This window comes from Sesamum indicum, linkage group LG10, assembly GCF_026168435.1.
Source record: "Sesamum indicum cultivar Baizhima isolate 11 linkage group LG10, ASM2616843v1, whole genome shotgun sequence".
Classification (NCBI taxonomy): Eukaryota; Viridiplantae; Streptophyta; class Magnoliopsida; order Lamiales; family Pedaliaceae; genus Sesamum; species Sesamum indicum.
Genome location: NC_142666.1, coordinates 2,100,367 through 2,120,653, shown reverse-complemented (window position 1 = coordinate 2,120,653; position 20,287 = coordinate 2,100,367). Strand labels below are relative to the sequence as shown.

Here is a 20,287-nt window from a genome sequence, read left to right as displayed (position 1 = left end):
AAAACAATTTGCTCCAATTCCGACACTAAAAAAAACCATCAAATTCCGTCTCTTCAACTGTTATAAATACCCAACCACCTTCTTACATCAATTACACACCTAATAAACGTCTACGTAGAGTATTATTACAACATGGCCAACAATATTGTAGCTGCTGATGGCTCTTGCACTTTGGCTTCCCTCGACCAAAAGCTAGCCAGTGCCAAACGTTGTTCTCATGGTACCACAATATTTACTACTCCTCTCTCTTCATTCATCTACATCATATATACATCAATTGATGATGATTCTGATACTATGTTTTTATGTTTTTGCTCTCGTCTGTTGAAATTATAGTGATCTATATACACGTGTTGTGTGTTTGCAGAAGGTGTTGTTGCAGGCGCTAAAGCGGCCGTGGTTGCCACTGTCGCGGCTGCTATTCCAACGGTAAGTTCCTCCACCTTATTACATGGATTCTTGAATTAATGTTGCTCGAAATAATTAATATGTGTGAATGTATATATAATTGCAGTTGGCAAGTGCAAGAATGGTGCCATGGGCAAGAGCCAACCTCAACCCCACTGCACAAGCTCTTATAATCTCCACAGGTTAGTATAATTACTTTGAAGAAAAAAGGATATTTGCACAAATATCCCTCAACTTGGGCCATATTATATTACAACAAAACCTATTAATTTTAAAAAATTACAAAATGCTCCCCGTACTTTATTTTTTTAAATATATATTGTCTGTATAATTAGACTTAATGTCAATCAGAGTCAATGTTATTACTATATTTGAGGAGTAACATAGAACGTATCGATGGAATTATGACAGTGGGAGGAATGGCTTATTTCATTGTAGCAGACAAGACTGTTCTGGCAACAGCTCGTCGAAACTCCTTCAAGGGACAACACAGTACCGTTGAAGCTTGACTTCTTTTTTCTTCTTTTAGGGTTTGTCTGAATGTTCTGTAATATTCATATATTGTTTGATCATCAATATATAGATAAATAAAATTTGCTTTTCTTCCCAGTTGTTATATATATGGTAGCCATCGTGGCGCGTTCTCATTGCATGAATATAAAAAATAATTTTTCACACTTTAAGATATATCATAAATAAGAATAAAATACATTAATTGGACAATTAAATTAAAGTAAAATTTAAAAAGTTAAATAAGTTAATTATCTCATTTTGTGGATCACGAAAAATTAGCGTAGTGGTATCAAAATAATTATGTTGTATCTGCAACACCTCTTTTCTTTATAATAGTATAGTATGAATGGTTGCATACAGTAATCTAACTACAAATTAATATTAAAAGGGTAAATTACACTTTTACAATTACGTTGACACTCCTTGATATTAAGTTTAATTACATAAATACGATTTGTTCTTTGTGAAATTACAAGTGCATCCCTTGAGGTTGTAATTGTAACTACAATTGCATTCCCCTATTCAGTTGCAAAATTTTCCTCAAGGACCCCCCTATAAGTTATGGTATACTAATTAATACCCCTAAAGGGGTGTATTTATAATTTATAAAAAAATAAAGGATAATTGTATAATTAAACTTCACATCAGAGAAGGGAGTGAAATGCAATTAATCCGAACAAAAAATATAAACTAGAAAAAGGAAGGAGGGTGATATTGTGTGGTTTGTGTACTATTTTATAGCAATATAACATGGGGAGAACATCCGTTCTTGATTCTGAAATTGCAAAGTCTAATGTGATAAACACCCCCCCCCCCCAACCCCCAAAAAAAAAAGAAAAAAAATCAAAGTACCATATAGAAAGATCCATCAACCAATATAATTCCAAAGAGTTCTTGAAATATAGGGTAAATTAAAACAAGTTTCTTGAAATTTGACATTATTATAAATATTTTTTTATAGTTTAAAAAATTATAAATATTGGATTGATGTTTGATAAAATTATGTAATTTTTGAATAAGAGTTTGGAATTGTTAACTTTACATTACTGTATTTTAAAAAAAAAAAGTTAAATTTGAAAAACTATCAATTTAAATATCCACTTAGTCCAAAAAATTAAAATATTTTTAAGAATAAGTAAAATTATGATTCATACTCTATAAGGGCATTTTGGTCTGTTCACTGTAAAAAAATATATGAAAACCTAACGGATACTAACAGATTTGATTAGTTGTTAGACGATCGTTAAAATCAAGAGAAATTTGATCATTTTCCAAACGATAAGAAGGTATCTTGTAATTATATCAAATTTCAAGATAAGTTGTTGTAATTACCTTAAAATATATCACACTCTCTCAATCATCTTTTATTTCACTATAAAAAATGAATTTGTTCATCATAAACCAGAAATCATAAATATCAGACAATTTAGTAAAAACTTAATTGATGTTTCTAGCATGTTTTTCTAGTTAATAACTAGAAACTGAAACTCATTCAACGAGTATGTAAAATTTATATTTTTATATTTATTAATTAATTGAATTATAAAATATATAAAATAAATAATTAATCAAAATCGACCAAAAAAATTGATTCTAAGTATATACATAAATAAAAACGTATTGATATAAATAATTAATAAAAAATAATTATGTATGAAAGAAATAAATATAAGTAAGGATATATTAGTAGGATGATATTTTGTTCACAAAAATAGTTGTTTTTAATAATAGTATCTTGTTTGTCTATTTACTTTAAACATATTAGTTGATTTAGAAATATTGAAAACTAAATTAATCGGAAAAAATTCAAAAAAAAAAAAAAAAAAAAAACCCCTCGAGCCCTAACACACTACAAGAAAATAGAATATTAGTGACAAAAAATACCAAATGACAACTTTAATATTATCACTGATTATATATATTTAGTGGCGAGATTGTTTATTTTGCCACAGTAAGAAATTTCATAATTTTAATAATTATTCTTATTTGATAAAATTTATTATTAACATGAACTAATGACAAAAAATTGTGTACAAAGTTATCACTAAACAATTAGTGATGATCCAATAACAATAAATAATAGTTGTCATTATTTTACGTTGTCACTATAGATGTGTCACTAATTGTATTTAGTTACAATTTTATACTATTTTTTATCACTAATAATTATATAGTGACAAGATAAAAATTAAAATCACTTAATATATATTATTAACGATAATTTTAAAATTATCGCTTGATAGTTTACCACTAAAATCATATTTTCTTGTAGTGACAACTAGTACAAAAACTTAATATCAAACAAAAGAATAAAAACACCAACAACAACAATAATAATGCCTGTCATGACATGTCGTTTTAACGCCATTAAACTAATTTTTTTATTACATAATTATATCAAATTTTTTAAATCATATAATATCAATACGTAATTGCACCAAACTTCGAGAAAAGAAAGTATCATTATTCCAAACTTTATTGATAAAAAATATATATATATAGTAGAATAGTACTAAAACAACGTGGAGTCACTTTTATTAAAAAATATATATAAATTATTTAATTAAAAATGTAATTGTTGAGATTTAAAATTAGTGTGATAGTATCATTATGTGGTCTTTTCTATTTAAAGTATTATAGATATATAAAACAAATAATTTGTCTTTTTTTTTTTTCACAAAATGAATGGTTTGACTAAATTCGTAACCCTAAACTGAAATATCTGGGAGCGACGGATTCTGGCATATCTGTAGCAGAGAGAATCGAAACGATGAGCTTAGCTCTGCTGCAAGGCTACTCCTCAGCTGAAGAAGAGGATGATGATCAACAGCAATTATCGCGAGAGGAAATCTCCTCCGATGATGAGGAAACCGACGCCGTTCCGAGGACTAGCCGTTCCTACAAACCCTTGTTCGATCCAAATCCCCCCTCTTCTTCCGCCTTGCCCTCCGCTTTTGACGCTTTCTCCGAAGTAAATATCGGAAATTTTGTTGCACAAATATGTTTGTGTTTTGTATTTTTTAAGTCTACGGTTTTGCTCGAGATCTTGCCCATGTATGTTTTCTCTCTCTTTTTTGTTCTTCTTATTTGGTGGGAAAAATTATTGGAGATTTCAGGGCCGCCGCAGTTTCTGAACAATTCCGTTCAAGAGGATGCAGCGAAAGAGGATGGGCAGCGGTGGAAGCATGGTGGTAGGAGAAATCGTAAAGAAAAGAAGGATTTGCCTTCGGGTAAGCAACTTCATCTCTGCGCAGCTTTATTTGCAGTTCTTGTTCTAATATCTAGTCTTTTGCAAGTTGTTCGGTGTTCGTGGAATTTTAAACATAGGACCTAGAGTTCGTCTGCCCTCTTGTGTAAGATGATGAGTAGTAGCGAAATGAGAAAAGTCAGGTTTCAGGGAAGTAATGAATGTCTTTCTCATGATGTTGTTTGACAGTGAAGTGGACTATAGTTTTTGATGGATGTCATTGTAAATCTGGACCAATATGCTGCTTGATTCTCTTCTCCTACTTTCTTTGTGGTTTTACAGTATGTGTATAAATAAGTAAGGTGCATGATGAAATAGATTGCAATATTAGCTGGTCCAATAGGTTTAGGTCTTTAATGATGTTCGCCTCATTGATGCAGTAAGATGTATCGCATAGCATCTATTATTCTTTTATTTCATAAGAGAATACCGCATTTGCCCAAAACCCTGCTCTCACAACTTCATGCATGATTCATCCCGGCCTCTAGTCGGGCTTTAACTGCATGTGTTTGAAAATGTAATTGAAGGTAATGTGAAAGCAGGGGTTTTCTAGCATCTGGTTTATTTTCAGAATCAGCCCTGTCTCACTCCTTCATATATCTGCAAAGACTAAATTTTAAACATATCCTAATGTGGCAGAGCACTGAACACTCACTGGTAGTATTGGCATGAAATACAATTACAACGAGCTATTATTTCTTGTTGGACTATGTCCTTGCTGGCCCGCTTCATTCATTTTGTTTAGTTCCAGGCGTGGTGTCCAGTGATCACAATTGTCCATCATCACTATGTTTATTATTTGGTATTTCCAGGGTAGAAACATGATGATGCCCTCAAACGCAAAATTATTGATGGAACCAAATTAGGAAGGAGAGCTAGTATTATCTCCTCATGCTTCTTACTACTTTCTTTGGATACAGCTCCACACTTCTCAACTTTGCCTTTTGTTATTGGTAGGCGCTGTAGTGGAGTCTAAGCCTCAGTTGGTCGGAATACATGAGAGAGTCAGAAGTGATGTTGGAAGCAACATCTCGCAAGGCCAGAGTGGTGCTTCTACACCCACTGCACAAGGAGGAAGACGCATGCCAACTGTTAGCAACCCCAGTGCAGAAGATGCAGCTGAGCTCTTGAGGTTTGTATTCCACCATCTTCTGCTGAATATCACATCTTGTGAAACCAGTCAAGTTCACAACATTTTGAATAAATGATAGCATAGTACTTAAATATATAATATTTGCTTGCCTTGTCCATTATGCTTGCAGGATGTGTGTGAGATGTGGAGTTCCTAAAACTTACTCTCATACAAAAGGGATAGTCTGTCCAGTTTGCAGTGACCGACCTGTGGACTCAGATAAAGAACCTGTGAAGAAGAAGGGCTCGGCCATTAAAGATAAAGAAAGGAGCAAGAGAATGAAGGGCCAATCCTCACATGCAACATGGAAAAGTGAAACAGAGATGCAACTCCGGCAGCAGTTTGATTAGCAGTGCTGTTTGATATTTTTAGGTTTAAAGTTGTAGAACCTCGAAACATGTTGCTGAACGACCTGCTTCAGTAATTACACACTCAGGGAGCATGTAGTGCCAAAATTTCTTGTCTGTCTTGGTTTCCATGTCATTTAATCACTCTTCTTCCCTTGTGGTTTGGTATAGCATATATCGCCACTAAATCTAACATCAGGATATCCTCCTGTAAGAGTTGACTAACCATTGGGAGGGAGTGAAGAGGAAGTTCTAGCATACGAGTTACAGCTTCAAACGTTACTTTTGGAATTCACCTGGATAGTGATTGCAAAGCTCATCTGAAAGTGACCTCGTACATACACCGCAGAATGCTCTGCATGTGTGTATTCTTCCTCAAGTGAGGTTGGGCAGGACTACTGACAGAAAGGGGTCTACCGCAGCCATTGAGATGTGGGACTCCCTGGGATAGGGTGGAATGGAGCACAAACCTCTTTCTTCATTGTTGGCCCGGGCTCTAAACATTTCTTCTTTGCCAATATACCTCCAATCTCTGTGATGCTACAGTGCTATAGAGTGCACAATCTAAACTCATTTGCATTCTGTGTGACACATCAATAATAAAGGAAATTTCATGTTTGATGAACACAGTAAGATTTTCTAGAAATCTAGGAAATAAAGATAATGGATTCTCCAAAAATCTAGGAACTGCCGTGAAATGGCCCCTTAGGTCTACAGATCGCCATGGCTGGAACTGGGAACAGGAACGTTCATAGTGAACAAGAAACACCAAGAAGACTATTTTATGTATCCAAATGTCAAGTTCTGGAAATCTTAACAACTTTGTGTGCAGATTATATTATCACATCGTAAAAGATAGATCTAATTGGATCGTCCATGTTATCGATTCAGAAAACTGAGCCCAGATGCAATTTTAGTACTTGAGGGGTCCCATGAAACCAAAGCAATTGGGATTACATAACACACAGGACTAATAGAGATCACACCAGCAGGTACAGAATAGTGAACTTAGAGATGGCAACATCAGAAAAATTCATTCTCCAGAAAATGGAATAACTTATCAAACTGTTACAAAGGGCACGAAAGTAGATTAAAAACAAGAAAAACTAAAATATGACATAAGAAATATGAGATAATCTGTCTTTTATGCTGGAGAGCATTTCTGTACATGGTGCATGGCAATTTCACTCTGCTGAAGCAATATTCTCTCGATCACTGTAGTACAAGCAATCAACCGATCAAGAGACCTTCTCTACTTCAAAAAAGGTTTCTTTGCCTACCAAATTCTCAGCCCATACAGGTGGACTAGCAACAGACCCATGAACCTGCTCATAACACAAGAAGTCAATGTGGTCCCATGATAAGATTTTGCATGGATCATTATATACAAGTCGTATCTATGGTACATGTAATAAAAGCTCACCGCACTAGATGACTTGGAACGAGATGAATCATGGGGAGGTGGGTTAGATTGACCTGAAGGCCTGTGAAACAATAAGTGTGCGATTGAACGATCTATAGGATTTGTATTTGTTTCCATATCCATGAAACCGGTGCACCTGTTAGGAAAAGTCATTGGACAACATCAATAATAAGAGAACACAAGGAAACATACAAAAAATGTCTACTTTTTACAGTTAAATCAGTGGAAGAATGATTTCTGTGTCTCAATTGATGTATGAGCATCAGCACATGCAACTAAGCACTTCTTGCTTGAACTTTGCATAAAAAAGACAGATAAAGGAATCAGTAAAGAGGTAGCATACTTGTCCGTTCCTTCAGCCACAGAGGCTTCATTTGTGGCATCTCTTTTATCTCCACAACCAGCATGCAGGTTTGCATGGTTATGTCTTTGTTCAGCACTCTGAGCCAAACGGTACAAACTGTCCCTTATGCATAACTTTGTTCTCAAATCCAACTACATCAAGAATGCATCACATTTAGTCTCCAAGTAGCTGAATATATAACAGGATATAGCAGTTTAAGACTTGTATTCTAATTATTAATTTTGGACTCTTAACCCATCCACACTGACATGTACTGCAAATCTGGTGACTCAGTCTAGAAGACATGAACTTTATGAGCTCTTTGCTTGACATTTTAAGTTTAACAACCTGAACATCATGGAAATTCTAGTTTGATGTCAATGCTTTAGGGCAGCTTCCACCAGATGCTTTTTACTTTCCCAAGATGCAATGCCCATGTTATTAAAGTTTTTCATGCATTTGACATTCCTTCAACATCTTATTGTCACTGATGACAAAAATTTGTCATGCCCGAGAATCAGACCAAATAGATAAATTAAAAACGGGACGCATATCTTGTTTCACAAACACAAAGAAGTTAATCTAAGGGCAACAATTCATCGTTCCAGCTAAACCAACTGGACTCCGTCACCTTGATCATTTATTGACCATTTGCTAAAGCAACTCCATGATAACCTAGTATAAATGAAACAGACATGTCAAAGCAAAGGTGCGGCTTTTCGGACAAGCATGCAACTAGATGAACCTATATAACACGTCAAATATCAGAGCAAGCTTTCTATAACAGGAAGGAAGTTATACCCGCTCCATAACAAGCTGAAGCTGGCGAAAAGTAGCTGCTTCTAGTGAAATATCATCCAATGCCGCTCGTTCTTGTATGTTTAAGGAACCTAATTCTGCTGGAGTCCCTGAGCTGCCTCCTTCTGGATCACTATGATTCTCATATTTACCCACTGAAAAAGGATTGAACATGGAGGCCTGCAGTGTCACATTTCCATTTTCTAGGCCGCTGTCCATTAGAGATCGACTACTTTGACAACTATGTTGTCGTTCTCCTTGTTCACATGTTGCTAGAGCAGAGACCTCAAAAGGTGGGTCACGGAAACTCTCGGTACACTGCACTTGCGGGGTTGTATGGGATGAGTCTCTTGGCAAAACAGATGTTAAGCCATTAGTTTCAGATTTGACAGATGATGGTTTAACATTTACTGAAGCTGGATCAGATAAATGACTGTTATCTGAACACACATAAGAGATAGGATTCTGTAAATAATTACAAGAATCAGGAAAAGGAGCATCTTGTTGCTGTTCCAAATGAACAGATCGGAAAGCCTGGTGAGAAGGAAGCTGCATTACTTCATTTGCTAGACCACTTATATGACTGAAAGTGCCATTTGCAAGATAACCTTCGTTGCTTCTTGCCCCAGAGTGGTTCTGTAGATTGATTTGCTTTGTTTGCATATTATTCTGCCAAAAAGTATCACACATAAATTAGATACAGTCATTCTGATTGGTGAACTTTCAATTGAATTCTCACATATGCTAAAATAGAATCAAAACTGAACAGAGAGTCGGAAATTTCAATAACTGTACAACCCCCAAGTTCCTCCCCAGACAACAGCAGCCATAACTGTGGGATAATCAAGTGAGACCTATTTGATAGTGGGTGCAAAAAATCAAAACATGAAAACTAATTCCTTAAATAAATATAATCAGTAAAACCCACTGTACCATTGAAGCACCACCAGTTCTTGAGGGGCTGTTAATCGAAATTGCTGGCTGAATTTTTCCATTAGCTCCTCCCTTCAAAACAATCATGCAGCAGTCGTCATTCTAAGTTACTGGCATAAAGTATTAACAAGTCTCTAAAGAACAGAGGAGCAGGTTCAGACATATACTAACCTGCCTGTGAGGGATAAATCCATCTTTTCTATCAAGTGGAGCAGGTTCAATTACAAAAGACGTATAGGAATCAGTTTTCGCTGAGTTCGAAGAACTGTTCTTGTATCCAATGGGTGTAGTCATAGCAGAATCATTTGTAGAATAGACCTTCGAGGAGTCATGGTTTTCTGAGATCTTTTCCATTACATTTGGCTCTGGACATGGAAACTTAACATCTAACTTCAGCAAGTCTCCGCACCCTCCTAGATCATCTGTTGATGATAGCCAACCCAACTCATCTTCTTTACTGACCCCAAGACCAAATGTTGAATCACAACTTCTGGAAGACAGGGCACATTTATAAGTGAAAACTATATGATAATAGTGAAACCTGAAAAAGAAACAGTTCATCATTACCTAAACATCCTGTCAACATCTTCAAAGTTCCCTATTTCAGGCCAACCATAACACAGGAATTCACTAGAATCTTTGTTCTCAGCATTTTCAAAGAAATTGAGATCACAGCCGTTCTGATTTATGCCACCAAGTGGATAACTAAAAGAGTTGTTATCAACTATGGAGGTCTTGTCACCAAGAATGCTATTGTGGCCACAGACATCAAAGCCTGCACTATTGATCTTTAAGCTACGACTCGACGGCATGGAATTAGCAGAAGTTAAACTTGATGCTTCTGCTGGGTCGCTGTCAGATTCAGAAGTAAATGCACGATTTTTTGGTAGGGGCCATGAATCTTTTTCCAGCATACTGTTTCTTCTTTTACTCAGACTTGAAAATCCCCCTTGTTCTCTCCCCTGGTCCACATATCCCTCAACAGATCTATCTCCACTGTAATCAGAACTACTAGTTAATTCACGTCGGGGTTTCTTGTGGCTTTCTCCCAGAATGAAATGTTCATCAAGCCTTTTAGAACCAGGATGTGGCACTATATGGTCACCACTAAAGCAAAATTCATCCCAAGCTATACCTTCAAACTGTAACAGCAGTTACCAAATTTTAGCTGTAATAACTGCAGAGAATACTTCCAGATAATGAGTAAAAGAATGACCAAATTGCTAGGAAGAGAACTCGTGAACAATGGGACACAAGCCAATTATTCAAGTTATCCAACTAAGCATCCACGACATCAGGGTATAGCCGAAGCTTATATAACAAGTAATTTGTCATGCTTCATCAAAACAAATTAACATCTGCATCAAAGGGTGAGACATGCGTCACGGTACCATTACTTTTATCAACTTTCTACATTTCCATGAAAATCATATGGAAAAAATTCTAACAGACAATCCATTAAATGAGAAATATATATATATATATATATATATATTGTCACACTGATACTTCAATTGAGCAACGCGCTCATTATTGCTAGATAACTTTTTACAGATTAAATAAGCGATATATACCAGAACAACCACGAAATAATACAAGATATCATATAATCAAGAGCTGCCTCTTTCAGCATCTACTAACACAGTGCAAAACTAACTAGACAATTGAAAAAGGGGTATATCAGACACTCCGGCAGATCAGAAAGGGAAGTTACATTATACATGCACAAGTCTGACATTTCTCGAAGCACTCAGCCTGAACTCAAACTGTATGCAGTTCTCTTCATATTTCGTACCAAATTCTTCCTTGACCTCAATTCAGGATCCTCCAAAACAACAAACCAACCAACAGGAATTAGAACCCATTCACTAAGATCCCAACCCCCAAAAGAAAAAAAGAAAAAAGAAAAGAAAAGAAGGAACAGAGATAGAGAATAAAAATGAAAATGACCGACGACTAGCTGAGCTAATAGAAAACATCCAAAGAATCCAAGTTCCTCGATTTGTCAGCTATAGGGATTACCAGTGCACAGACACTAAGAAAAACAGGGATTGAGCATACACCACCCAGAAAAAAATTTCCCCACAAAAAAATTAACTAAAATTTTCAAGATGGATCAACATAATTAATCAAAACAAGTAATCTCCTAAAAGCACAAAAAAATTTCAATTCTCCGGATTTCCAAATTTTTTTACAGGTAAAGAACCAAAAAACCATCATCTCCATTTTTCAATCGCTTCCTTTTGTTTTGAATTCCCAAACAACCAAGCAAGTATGAATCACAAAACGAACTAACAAATTTAAACAACCAAAAAACCCTCTAAAAAAGCAAACATCTAACAGCCAGCAGCTAAAACTCAAACAACCGAAGCTCGCCGGAAAACTCACCGGAAAATCAATCAAACTCCCCTACAGCGGAATCCTCACTCCTCAAAACCAGTCCAATAAACCCTAACTCCGATTCTTCCAATCACCAAATCTAGGAGGTTCTAGAGAGAGAGAGAGCACACAACGGAGAAAGTTTTCTTCGAATTTTTTTAAATGGTTCATTGAATAAATAAATTGGCTGGCCATAAAGCGCCACGTGGCTTGGAGTGGCGGCAGAGCTGACGGGTGGGTATCGGAACTCGTGGTTGAGAGTCCGGGTCGAGATACGATCTCTTTCTGCCTTCCCATTGGTCCACGTGTGACCCGGGTAATTGTGAAGCCGACACGTTGCTGTGGGATCCGGTGGGCGACGGGTAACCGGGTAGGGCACAAGGTATTGCTGTTTAGTGGAGGTACAAGTGGGCTAGTGGGCTTTTTTGGTAGTTTGCTTGTTTTAGTGTTGCACTTGTACTATTATTTTACTTTATTTATTTATTGGTATGGACTATGTCTGATTGATTTGATGAAATTGGGTTTATTTTAATGTTTTCTTTTTTTTTTTTTGGGTGATAGTGACCCTTTTTGAGGTGATTTGTTAGGAAATATCTTTTCCAAAAGTAGAAAAATAATTTTTTTTATAAAGATAAATTACAATAGCTATCTTTATATCTATTATAATTATAAGTATTTTTTTTATTATTTAAAAAATTATAAGCATCCTTTAGAATTAGTGATGGTCTAATAAATACTCTCTCATAATAGTCTGTTGTAAAGAGTATTTGTTAGACGATCGTTGTAGCACCCCCTAATGGCACTAGAACTACATCTCCTCTAAATATTATAATTAGAATAAACCCTATTTATACATGTAATTATACACCTAATTCATTCTCTGTGGAGTATATATATACACATGTAATCACATCATCGCCACAGGCACAATTGACGCATCATCTACATATAAAACACCGCGAGATAAAGTTTTTATAATTAGTTCGCACGTCACCCACATTTTATTACCTTATACACCCTAGGAACGTGATTTCCATTATTACTACATACTACGGAGAAAATCACATACCGGCGCGACCTCACTGAAATACAAGTTTTAAGTTTAGTCCTTGGTGGGTAAAAATCTGTACCTGAAAAATGTTAGCGGAGAAATAAGCCTGCAACTCAGTAAACAAATAACTGACACTATTTATATATGTATATCAAGTGTAGTCCAGACAAGACAAAATGAGCAACATATATAAAATATAGTTAATTTAACCTCAACATAATCAACTTTAACACGTAACACAGTCAACTCATCATAAGATAATCAACTATACTTCTCTTTTCCTACTCTGCCAGAAAGTGATATAGTGTTCTTCTCCATCAACTCAATCTCACCATTTATTATATAATGTTTAGGTGAATCCCATTGACATGCCATGGAGGCTCATCAATATCAGGTCGCATCATAGCTCTTTTCTTTTCATTTTGCTACATAGGTTATTCAACAACTTCAAGGGGTATTCACATCACAAGTATATTCAATTTTCAGCATTCCCTCATTTCCACATATCACTATTCTAGTAAGCAGCTAATGACATAAAATCATATATTGACACATTTTCATTTACCTGCTCCAACAGTAAATCATTTAACAAATGTAATACTTCAATATATTTTCTTATTTCACTTTCACAACATAATCATTCAAATTAAATCATTCACCACTCATACATTTCCAAATAAATCAGTTTCAGTTCGAGTTATAGACTTATATAACAATAATATCACAAAAAAAACAAAAAAAACACATATAGATAGCACTAATTATTCACTTACCTCAATTTTACAATGTTTTAATTAACAAATAGACAATTGATCAGTCCTCTACTTTATCCTCAAATCCTGTAATGAGTTATAATGCAAATAATTAGTATATCTAGAATATCGTAATTTTAATTGAATATTAAATACTATTAGTACAATTTGGAATAATTTTTTAATATTTCATTTCTATCATATAAATAATTTTTTAATATTGTATCATATAAATAAAAAAATTGAGGGATTCCAACTAGAATTTGTGGGAATAAAGTCATAGGATGTGTTTGACATGTTATGTTAGCGGTGGTGGTCAGTTCTATCCGTTATCCATAACTACATATTATGTAGGCGCAGAGGCCATAGAGAGAACAAAGAAACCGACCTTTTGAAAGCTACCCCCACCCCAAAAAAAACAACCTATGACTGAGAAGATTGATTTTGCAAGTAATCTCTCTCCCAACCTCTCTCTCTCTCTCTCTCTCTCTCTCTCTCTCTCTCTCTCTCTCTCTCTCTCTCTCTCTCTCTCTCTATCCATTTGTGCAATATTGCTTGTATTTTATTGGTTTGGTTTTAATTTTTGTTATTATATGGATATTTGATATCAATTAGTGAAAGAAAGAAATTGATTTTTGAATATATTAATATTATTTATTATTTAAAATTATTTTTATAAATTAAATAATTACTTATCACATAAATATAAACATTACTTGTCAACTCACGATTCATACAACTTTGAATTAATAATCCAAAACCCACTTAATTTTTCATTCAACCAACGATTTGAGTTTTAAAAAGTTATCGTGCAGTTTCAATATCTGAATTTATCTTTTTTACATTAATTATTTATATAACGTTATTGAAACTTAAAAGATATATTTGAGTGAGCGTATGGACTTTTTGAAATATTATAAGTTGTTTTTATAACTTATAAATTGTTTCGAAATTTTTGATTATTTATTTATTTTTTATAAAGAAGTTATAATATCAAAAAGATAAGATGTTTGGAGCTTATGTGCTTTTAAGAGGAGGTAAGACATTCTCAATTTATTTTTGAAATGTTTTATTATGCAACAGAAATGATAATAACCAAAAATTGTGTTTAAGTTTAAGTTGTCATTATAGAGAAATTATTAATTATGAATGCAAGTAATGACAACAAATCATAGCAACAGAAAGCGCTACTTGTACAGACTGTGTTCTAAGAAAGTGCATTTTAAACTAAGCAATGCTGAAAGAAGAGACAGATTAGATTGAGTGATATCCAATTCTGCTCTGATACAATGCTGCAAGAAAATATCCTGCCTATATATATTGTACAGTCCAACGGTAAACATCGCACGTGCTAGGAGATAAAAACGTTATTCTGGACGATATATCGACAACAGAAAGCAATAGTACACTACATCTCCATGTTTCAAGCAGAGGGTGTCCATCGATGATGATAGAGTATTCGCGAGCAGAATTGAAGCATGAACACGACGAAAGGCAAGTCTCCTTATGTAGAACCGGCTGAGAACAACAACATATACTTACCAGAACAAAGACAGTGGATGGATCACCTCTTGAGAAGCTTGTGAGAGAAAATCCTCTTGGAATATGGACTGTTTCTTGATATTGCCTTGTAGGACTCGATAGCAGCGACCAAAGAATTATGGAGACGACCCTGATTTCAAGAAGGAAGAATCAGCAAATTCTGGAATGATGAGGAGATAATACAGATCTTGGAATAGTAAATATTATACGATTCTTCTTCTAACAACTTAAAACTTTTGAAAGAGGGAGGTGTCATTCGACATGGTGTTAGAATCAAGCCAAACGAAAGGTCCGGAATTCGAGTTTTGTCACCACACATTTATGAAGATGCGTTTCACGTGCTAGGTTCTGTGAATAGATTCACACACTGCATGCACATGAGAGAACATGTTAAAAATATTGAATATGAAATGATTCTCCTCTGGCAGCTTAACCTTAAGACAATCAGTCATCGTGTTTGATTTGATATTTTATTAAAGAAGGTTTGATTGACAAGAATCGTGGTGGTTCCACCATGAAGCAATATCATCATTGTCTTTAATCCGCATAAGGGTGGTTTCGCCATTAAGGGAAAGCTGTGTATGAGGTAATCCATGGCTCAAATAGAGTACAAAATTCTTGAAATTCGAAGCAAAACTAAATAGTAGACAATTGAATAGAGTACCTCAGAAACACGGAGAGCTGTTTGAACAACATAATTTGCATGTGGGTCCTGAAGCAACCGATCAAAGTACGTAGCAGAGAGCAGTTCATGGATGATCTTTGACCGCTCTTCTTCATTGCATACCACAAGACACTTTTCAACCACATGGCTACTGAACTTTTGTGTAGAGAGATGCACATAGTTTCCCTCGAACTGAGACGTCAACTTGGACATGGCACATGGGATCTTAAGCCCCAAAACAAACTGAACGACATAGTTTCTGCATTAAAAATTTGATCCAACTTTCAGGAAGTGTGATAACAATGTAAATAAAATTTAAAGAATCAGGAAACCACGAGGTACAAGAATTAAAATAACAGCAAAAAAAAAGAAAAAACAATTCAAGTATCATCAACACTACATGAAAATTCAGAAGTAGAAATGAACCGTCGAGAGATAAGGACCACCAATCACTAAATTATAATTGATTGCTCCCTCCCACAGTTGGTTTGCATATAATTTTCCAAGTTACCAGCAAACATGAGGAACAAAGCTTTGAATTTCACATTCCAGCATGTTAGCACTACAAGATTCCTGAACTTGTACAAGAAGAACAAAACTCCAATCAGCAAATGCAAGGGACTCAAGTCTTGCTTTTGTCGTCATATATATGTTTTAAAATGTTTCAGCATTACGTAGAAGTAGAAATTTTGAGTTGGCTGTATATATGCCAATCTCTTGGCCATAATCCATGAACATTTTACAGCCAAAAAGAAAAGAGTACGGCAAAGAATTTGGTTACCCAAATGCATCTTGAGCAAGCAGAAGTCCATTTGCTGAAATCTCTGCAACCAAATTTTCACGATGTTCTCCAGTTGAACGGCTGATGCAACGTTGTAGAACACAGCATCCATGCTGATGTGTTGCAATATCGACACAATACTTGGCAGCAGCAACAAAGATGAACTAAAAATAGATGGTGAGATAGAGTTAAACAGCTTAAAGTACAAAATGCAAAATCTGTTCACTGTGATAATAAAGAGAACTCCTGCTACAAAGTTTTCTAAATTGCCAACTGAATATGAATTCTCCATCCACATTAACAACTTATAATTACTGACACGTTATGGGACAATTGAGGTCTGATCAATCTGAACGATGCTCGACGATGATAAGTATTTCAAAGAACATTGAGCAATATGATAAAACAGTATATAGGCATACTGTACCACCAAGTACCTCTTACGATCACTAACGATTTACGAGAGAAATTACCTTACTGTCTTCACTAGTAAAGCATTGCAGGCACCTCTGAATAACGTGATTGCCATTTAAATCTTTGATGAGGGCGAGAAATCCAGGTTCAAGGGCTGAAATAGCCAGGGAAATTTGCTGCGTCGTTTTAAGTGTCTCAACCAACTTCTGAACCACTCTAGTGCTGATACAAAAAGAACACACTTGTTTAGTCGACCAGCGGGTTAATATGGTTAAGCGAGTATCTGATGAACATACCCATGCGTATTCAGAGAGATCCTAACTAGCTCCCCTGGTTCCTCAGTTACCCTGAGGAGTATGAACATTCTCTGCTCTTCATTGCACACTTCTAGCAGTTTCTGCATGAGATAGTTTCCGAATGGATTCATCATAAGTTCAGCTGCATGATCAATTATTTCATTGAATATTATCTGCACATCTAGAGAAGTTCCTTCATCAAACATCCTTTGCAAGAAGCGGCAACCATGTTGATCCTTTGCTATGTGATATATGTGGCCTCGTGCTTCTGCAAGGGAGCTACATGTTGTCGAAAGGACGTGAGGGCAATACATCTTGGGACTCTGGCTACAATCCTGCACTGCAGCATTATGGCGATGACTGCCGTCTAGCTGTGACCCCTTTTCTTGAATCTTACCCGAACCACTCCCATGATGAAAACTCCTTGTATTCTGTCCCCTTGGACGTGCATGTCGGGTCATCCCGTAATTAAAACCTTTCCCCTGAAGGAATAAACTATCCTCCCTAGTAAAGGGTTCAACACTCACTTGAGGCACTCCAGCACACAAAGGCACTTTGTCTCTTCCATTAGGCACTGGTGGCTGGTAATGAAGAAGATTTTCCTCATTGTAGTGAGGCATCAGCTGTGCCAACCGGACAACGTTAGGTGAATACACAGCATGCTCAGACTCAGTCAGGTTCATTCCGTTTCGTGATGGATGGTACAAACTTCCACCACCAGCCGATGAATTATCAATAGAGGATGATACATTCGACACGCTAAGTCCCACTGGAAAGTTGTTGTTAGCTGACATATTACATCTATAAAATTGAGGACTGAGAGCAGAGTTTCCAAAATCGGACCGAGAAAACAATCTGTCAGATTGACTCGGGGAATAACAGGATCCCAACAAACCAACCTGCCCCTCGAAATTCATAGGTCTTATCGGAACAGAGAGATGGATCCCTCCCCAATCTGAAAGATCCTTCCTATAATTGTCAGATGCTCTATATTTATCAAAACTCATCCCCCTAGGCCCATTGAGAGATTGATCACGGCATTGGATACCGTATGGAGCTACCGAAAAACCATCTTGCTCATCACCAATGTACATTTTACTGAAATTCCTAGACAAATTAAAAGCATCAACCAAATTGCTCTCATTAGCCTTCTTGAAATCCAAACAAAACCCATTCCCAGAAATCAAGTGGGATTTGAAATCTTCGAATTGGGGTGGGGTTGGTGATCCAATATCAGAAAATGAACGCCCACCACTGGAGAACAAACTAGATGAAGAACCATCTGATTGTAACGAAAACCCACTGACAGGGGATGATGTACATGCATACTTATGCTTCAAATACTCATCACCACACATACCATGAACATTGCCCTGAACCTGTCCATGTCCATGACCATTCACACTTTGAGTCACACATGATGCATGCCCATAACCATGATCAACGAGATTGTTGTGATGGTGATGGTGATTATGATGATGATGGCCATTGTTAAGTATGTATTGAAGATTCAAAGATGATGTTGCATGAGGGATCTCACCCAGTAACATCTCCAACTCATCATCATCCTTCATGTTTTCTTCACTCCTCTTCTCAATCTTCACCCCCTCAAACAACAAACAACAACAACAACAAAAAACACCCGAGAAAAGATACAATAAACACCGGAGATTTCACAACAAAACTAATGCAAGAATCAAAAAGCCCGCATCAAGAACCGATCAAAAGAAAACAAACTAACAAGAACCCACTAGAGATCACACTTGTTTAGCATCTGGAATGGCCTCAGAAATCCAAAAACTTAAACATGGAAAAATGGGATTCGGGTGGTGAAATTTCAAAAGCATTTCATCTTTTTTCTTCCGAAGAAAAATACCAATCTCCCTCTTTAATCAAATTTGGGTTCTGGGTTTTCTGTATAGAAAAGAAAATAGTTGGTGAAGCATGCAAAGATGAGTGGGAATTGGGATTACATATATGGTTTTACATACATAAAATACTCTTTACACAAAAAACACACACTGGCACAGCCTCACACCATAAAGATGAACAGAAGGATCAGAGACTCTCTTTCTCTCTCTATGATTCTCTCTCAGCCTACATCTATATATACAATTTTCAAATACGTCACATCATCTATATGTATATATATATGTGTGTATATATATTTGTGTGGGAATTCTTCTCTTCCACTTTTCTGGACTGAGAAAAGCTCTGTAGAATACAGTGGGCTGGCGGCACACGCAGACACTACTGTAGTGATTTCATCAAACGGTTGTACGCAATAAATCAGAGAACATTAATTCTGTTTGATGTAATTTAATTTTAATATCAGCTAATTCAAAATATAGATAATGATGAGCGAAATTAAGAAAAACGGATCTGCTTACTGTTGAATAGATCTTCACAACTTGTTTCTCTCCTCCTTTTTCGAACTACATATGTTGATCAAATCTTTTACTATAAAAATAATAATTTATTTTTTTTATTTATATAAATTTTATACGTACATTGCATATATTAAACAAAATACAAAATGTAATATAAAATTATCATCAAATATCTTAATTGCTATTTTATTACGTCTTGCTTCATTTAATTTTCATTTTCAATTTTAAATAATGGTGAAAACATATTCGTTTGTACGTATTTTCACATAAATTACTTTACTGTTATTCTCATTTTAATTTCTATCTTTTTAATATATCTACATATATATAAATTTAAGCTAAATTACACTAACATCTCCTTAAGGTTGGGCCAAACTACCTCCGACTTTTGCAAAATTATGACCACACCCTTTAGGGACCGTAGTTGTTATTTCGTAAAAGATTGTGGAAAATTTTGTATATTTTAATTTAATTTCAAAGGGTGTTAATATAATTATTTAAAATTTATGAATTTTGTAAACTAATCATGATTTTTTTTCTTCACAATACTGATACGACATTAGTAACAATTCTAAATCAATAAAAATTATAACAATCAATTTTATTGAAATAAAAAAGTACATTGATTTCACACAATAACAATATACAGTACAATTTCTTGAGATAAATTTAATTATATTCTTATTTTTACAAAAAAAAATTACATATGAAATTAAAAACATATATTTCTCATTGAAAATTAATAATTAAAATTAAAAACAAAATCAAACATATATAACCAAATGTTTCATTTTATTTTAAGGTTGCGGGTAATTACAATATTCGTACTGATTTATGTTTTGCACAAATTATCCTGGTCTTTTGCATAAATAAT

The 20,287-nt window shown here is 35.2% G+C and overlaps 4 protein-coding genes across 7 annotated transcripts; 2 read left to right on the top strand and 2 right to left on the bottom strand.

Moving 5' to 3' along the window:
* The first annotated feature begins 74 nt into the window (after positions 1-74).
* On the top strand, positions 75-1,017 carry LOC105172599 (early nodulin-93). Its single transcript, XM_011094113.3, has 4 exons — positions 75-220; positions 368-429; positions 515-590; positions 820-1,017. Exons 1-4 carry the CDS (start codon positions 133-135, stop codon positions 915-917), a joined length of 324 nt encoding a protein of 107 aa, XP_011092415.1. The 5' UTR covers positions 75-132; the 3' UTR covers positions 918-1,017.
* Positions 1,018-3,620: 2,603 nt separating this feature from the next.
* On the top strand, positions 3,621-5,764 carry LOC105172600 (plant/protein). The gene is made up of 4 exons (XM_011094115.3): positions 3,621-3,892; positions 4,031-4,151; positions 5,126-5,300; positions 5,431-5,764. Exons 1-4 carry the CDS (start codon positions 3,692-3,694, stop codon positions 5,648-5,650), a joined length of 717 nt encoding a protein of 238 aa, XP_011092417.1. The 5' UTR covers positions 3,621-3,691; the 3' UTR covers positions 5,651-5,764.
* Positions 5,765-6,662: 898 nt separating this feature from the next.
* LOC105172601 (protein LNK1) lies at positions 6,663-11,691 on the bottom strand. Of its 4 annotated transcripts, none has more exons than XM_020697137.2 (9): positions 11,533-11,688; positions 10,859-10,969; positions 9,712-10,286; positions 9,316-9,634; positions 9,145-9,216; positions 8,215-8,880; positions 7,414-7,565; positions 7,071-7,206; positions 6,663-6,972 (listed from the first exon to the last, which is right to left on the bottom strand). In XM_020697137.2, the coding sequence occupies exons 2-9, from the start codon at positions 10,880-10,882 to the stop codon at positions 6,886-6,888; spliced, it is 2,031 nt and encodes a 676-aa protein (XP_020552796.1). In that variant the 5' UTR covers positions 10,883-10,969; positions 11,533-11,688; the 3' UTR covers positions 6,663-6,885. The 4 variants fall into 4 exon arrangements, with proteins under 4 accessions (XP_020552796.1, XP_020552797.1, XP_020552798.1 ...); XM_020697138.2 differs by having other exon boundaries at positions 9,316-9,631; XM_020697139.2 differs by lacking the exon at positions 10,859-10,969 and having other exon boundaries at positions 11,533-11,691.
* A 2,873-nt stretch (positions 11,692-14,564) lies between these two features.
* On the bottom strand, positions 14,565-19,453 carry LOC105172821 (putative pumilio homolog 7, chloroplastic). The gene is made up of 6 exons (XM_088885595.1): positions 19,414-19,453; positions 17,024-18,621; positions 16,787-16,949; positions 16,314-16,477; positions 15,533-15,791; positions 14,565-14,998 (listed from the first exon to the last, which is right to left on the bottom strand). Exons 2-6 carry the CDS (start codon positions 18,595-18,597, stop codon positions 14,891-14,893), a joined length of 2,268 nt encoding a protein of 755 aa, XP_088741721.1. The 5' UTR covers positions 18,598-18,621; positions 19,414-19,453; the 3' UTR covers positions 14,565-14,890.
* Between the last annotated feature and the right edge of the window lie 834 nt (positions 19,454-20,287).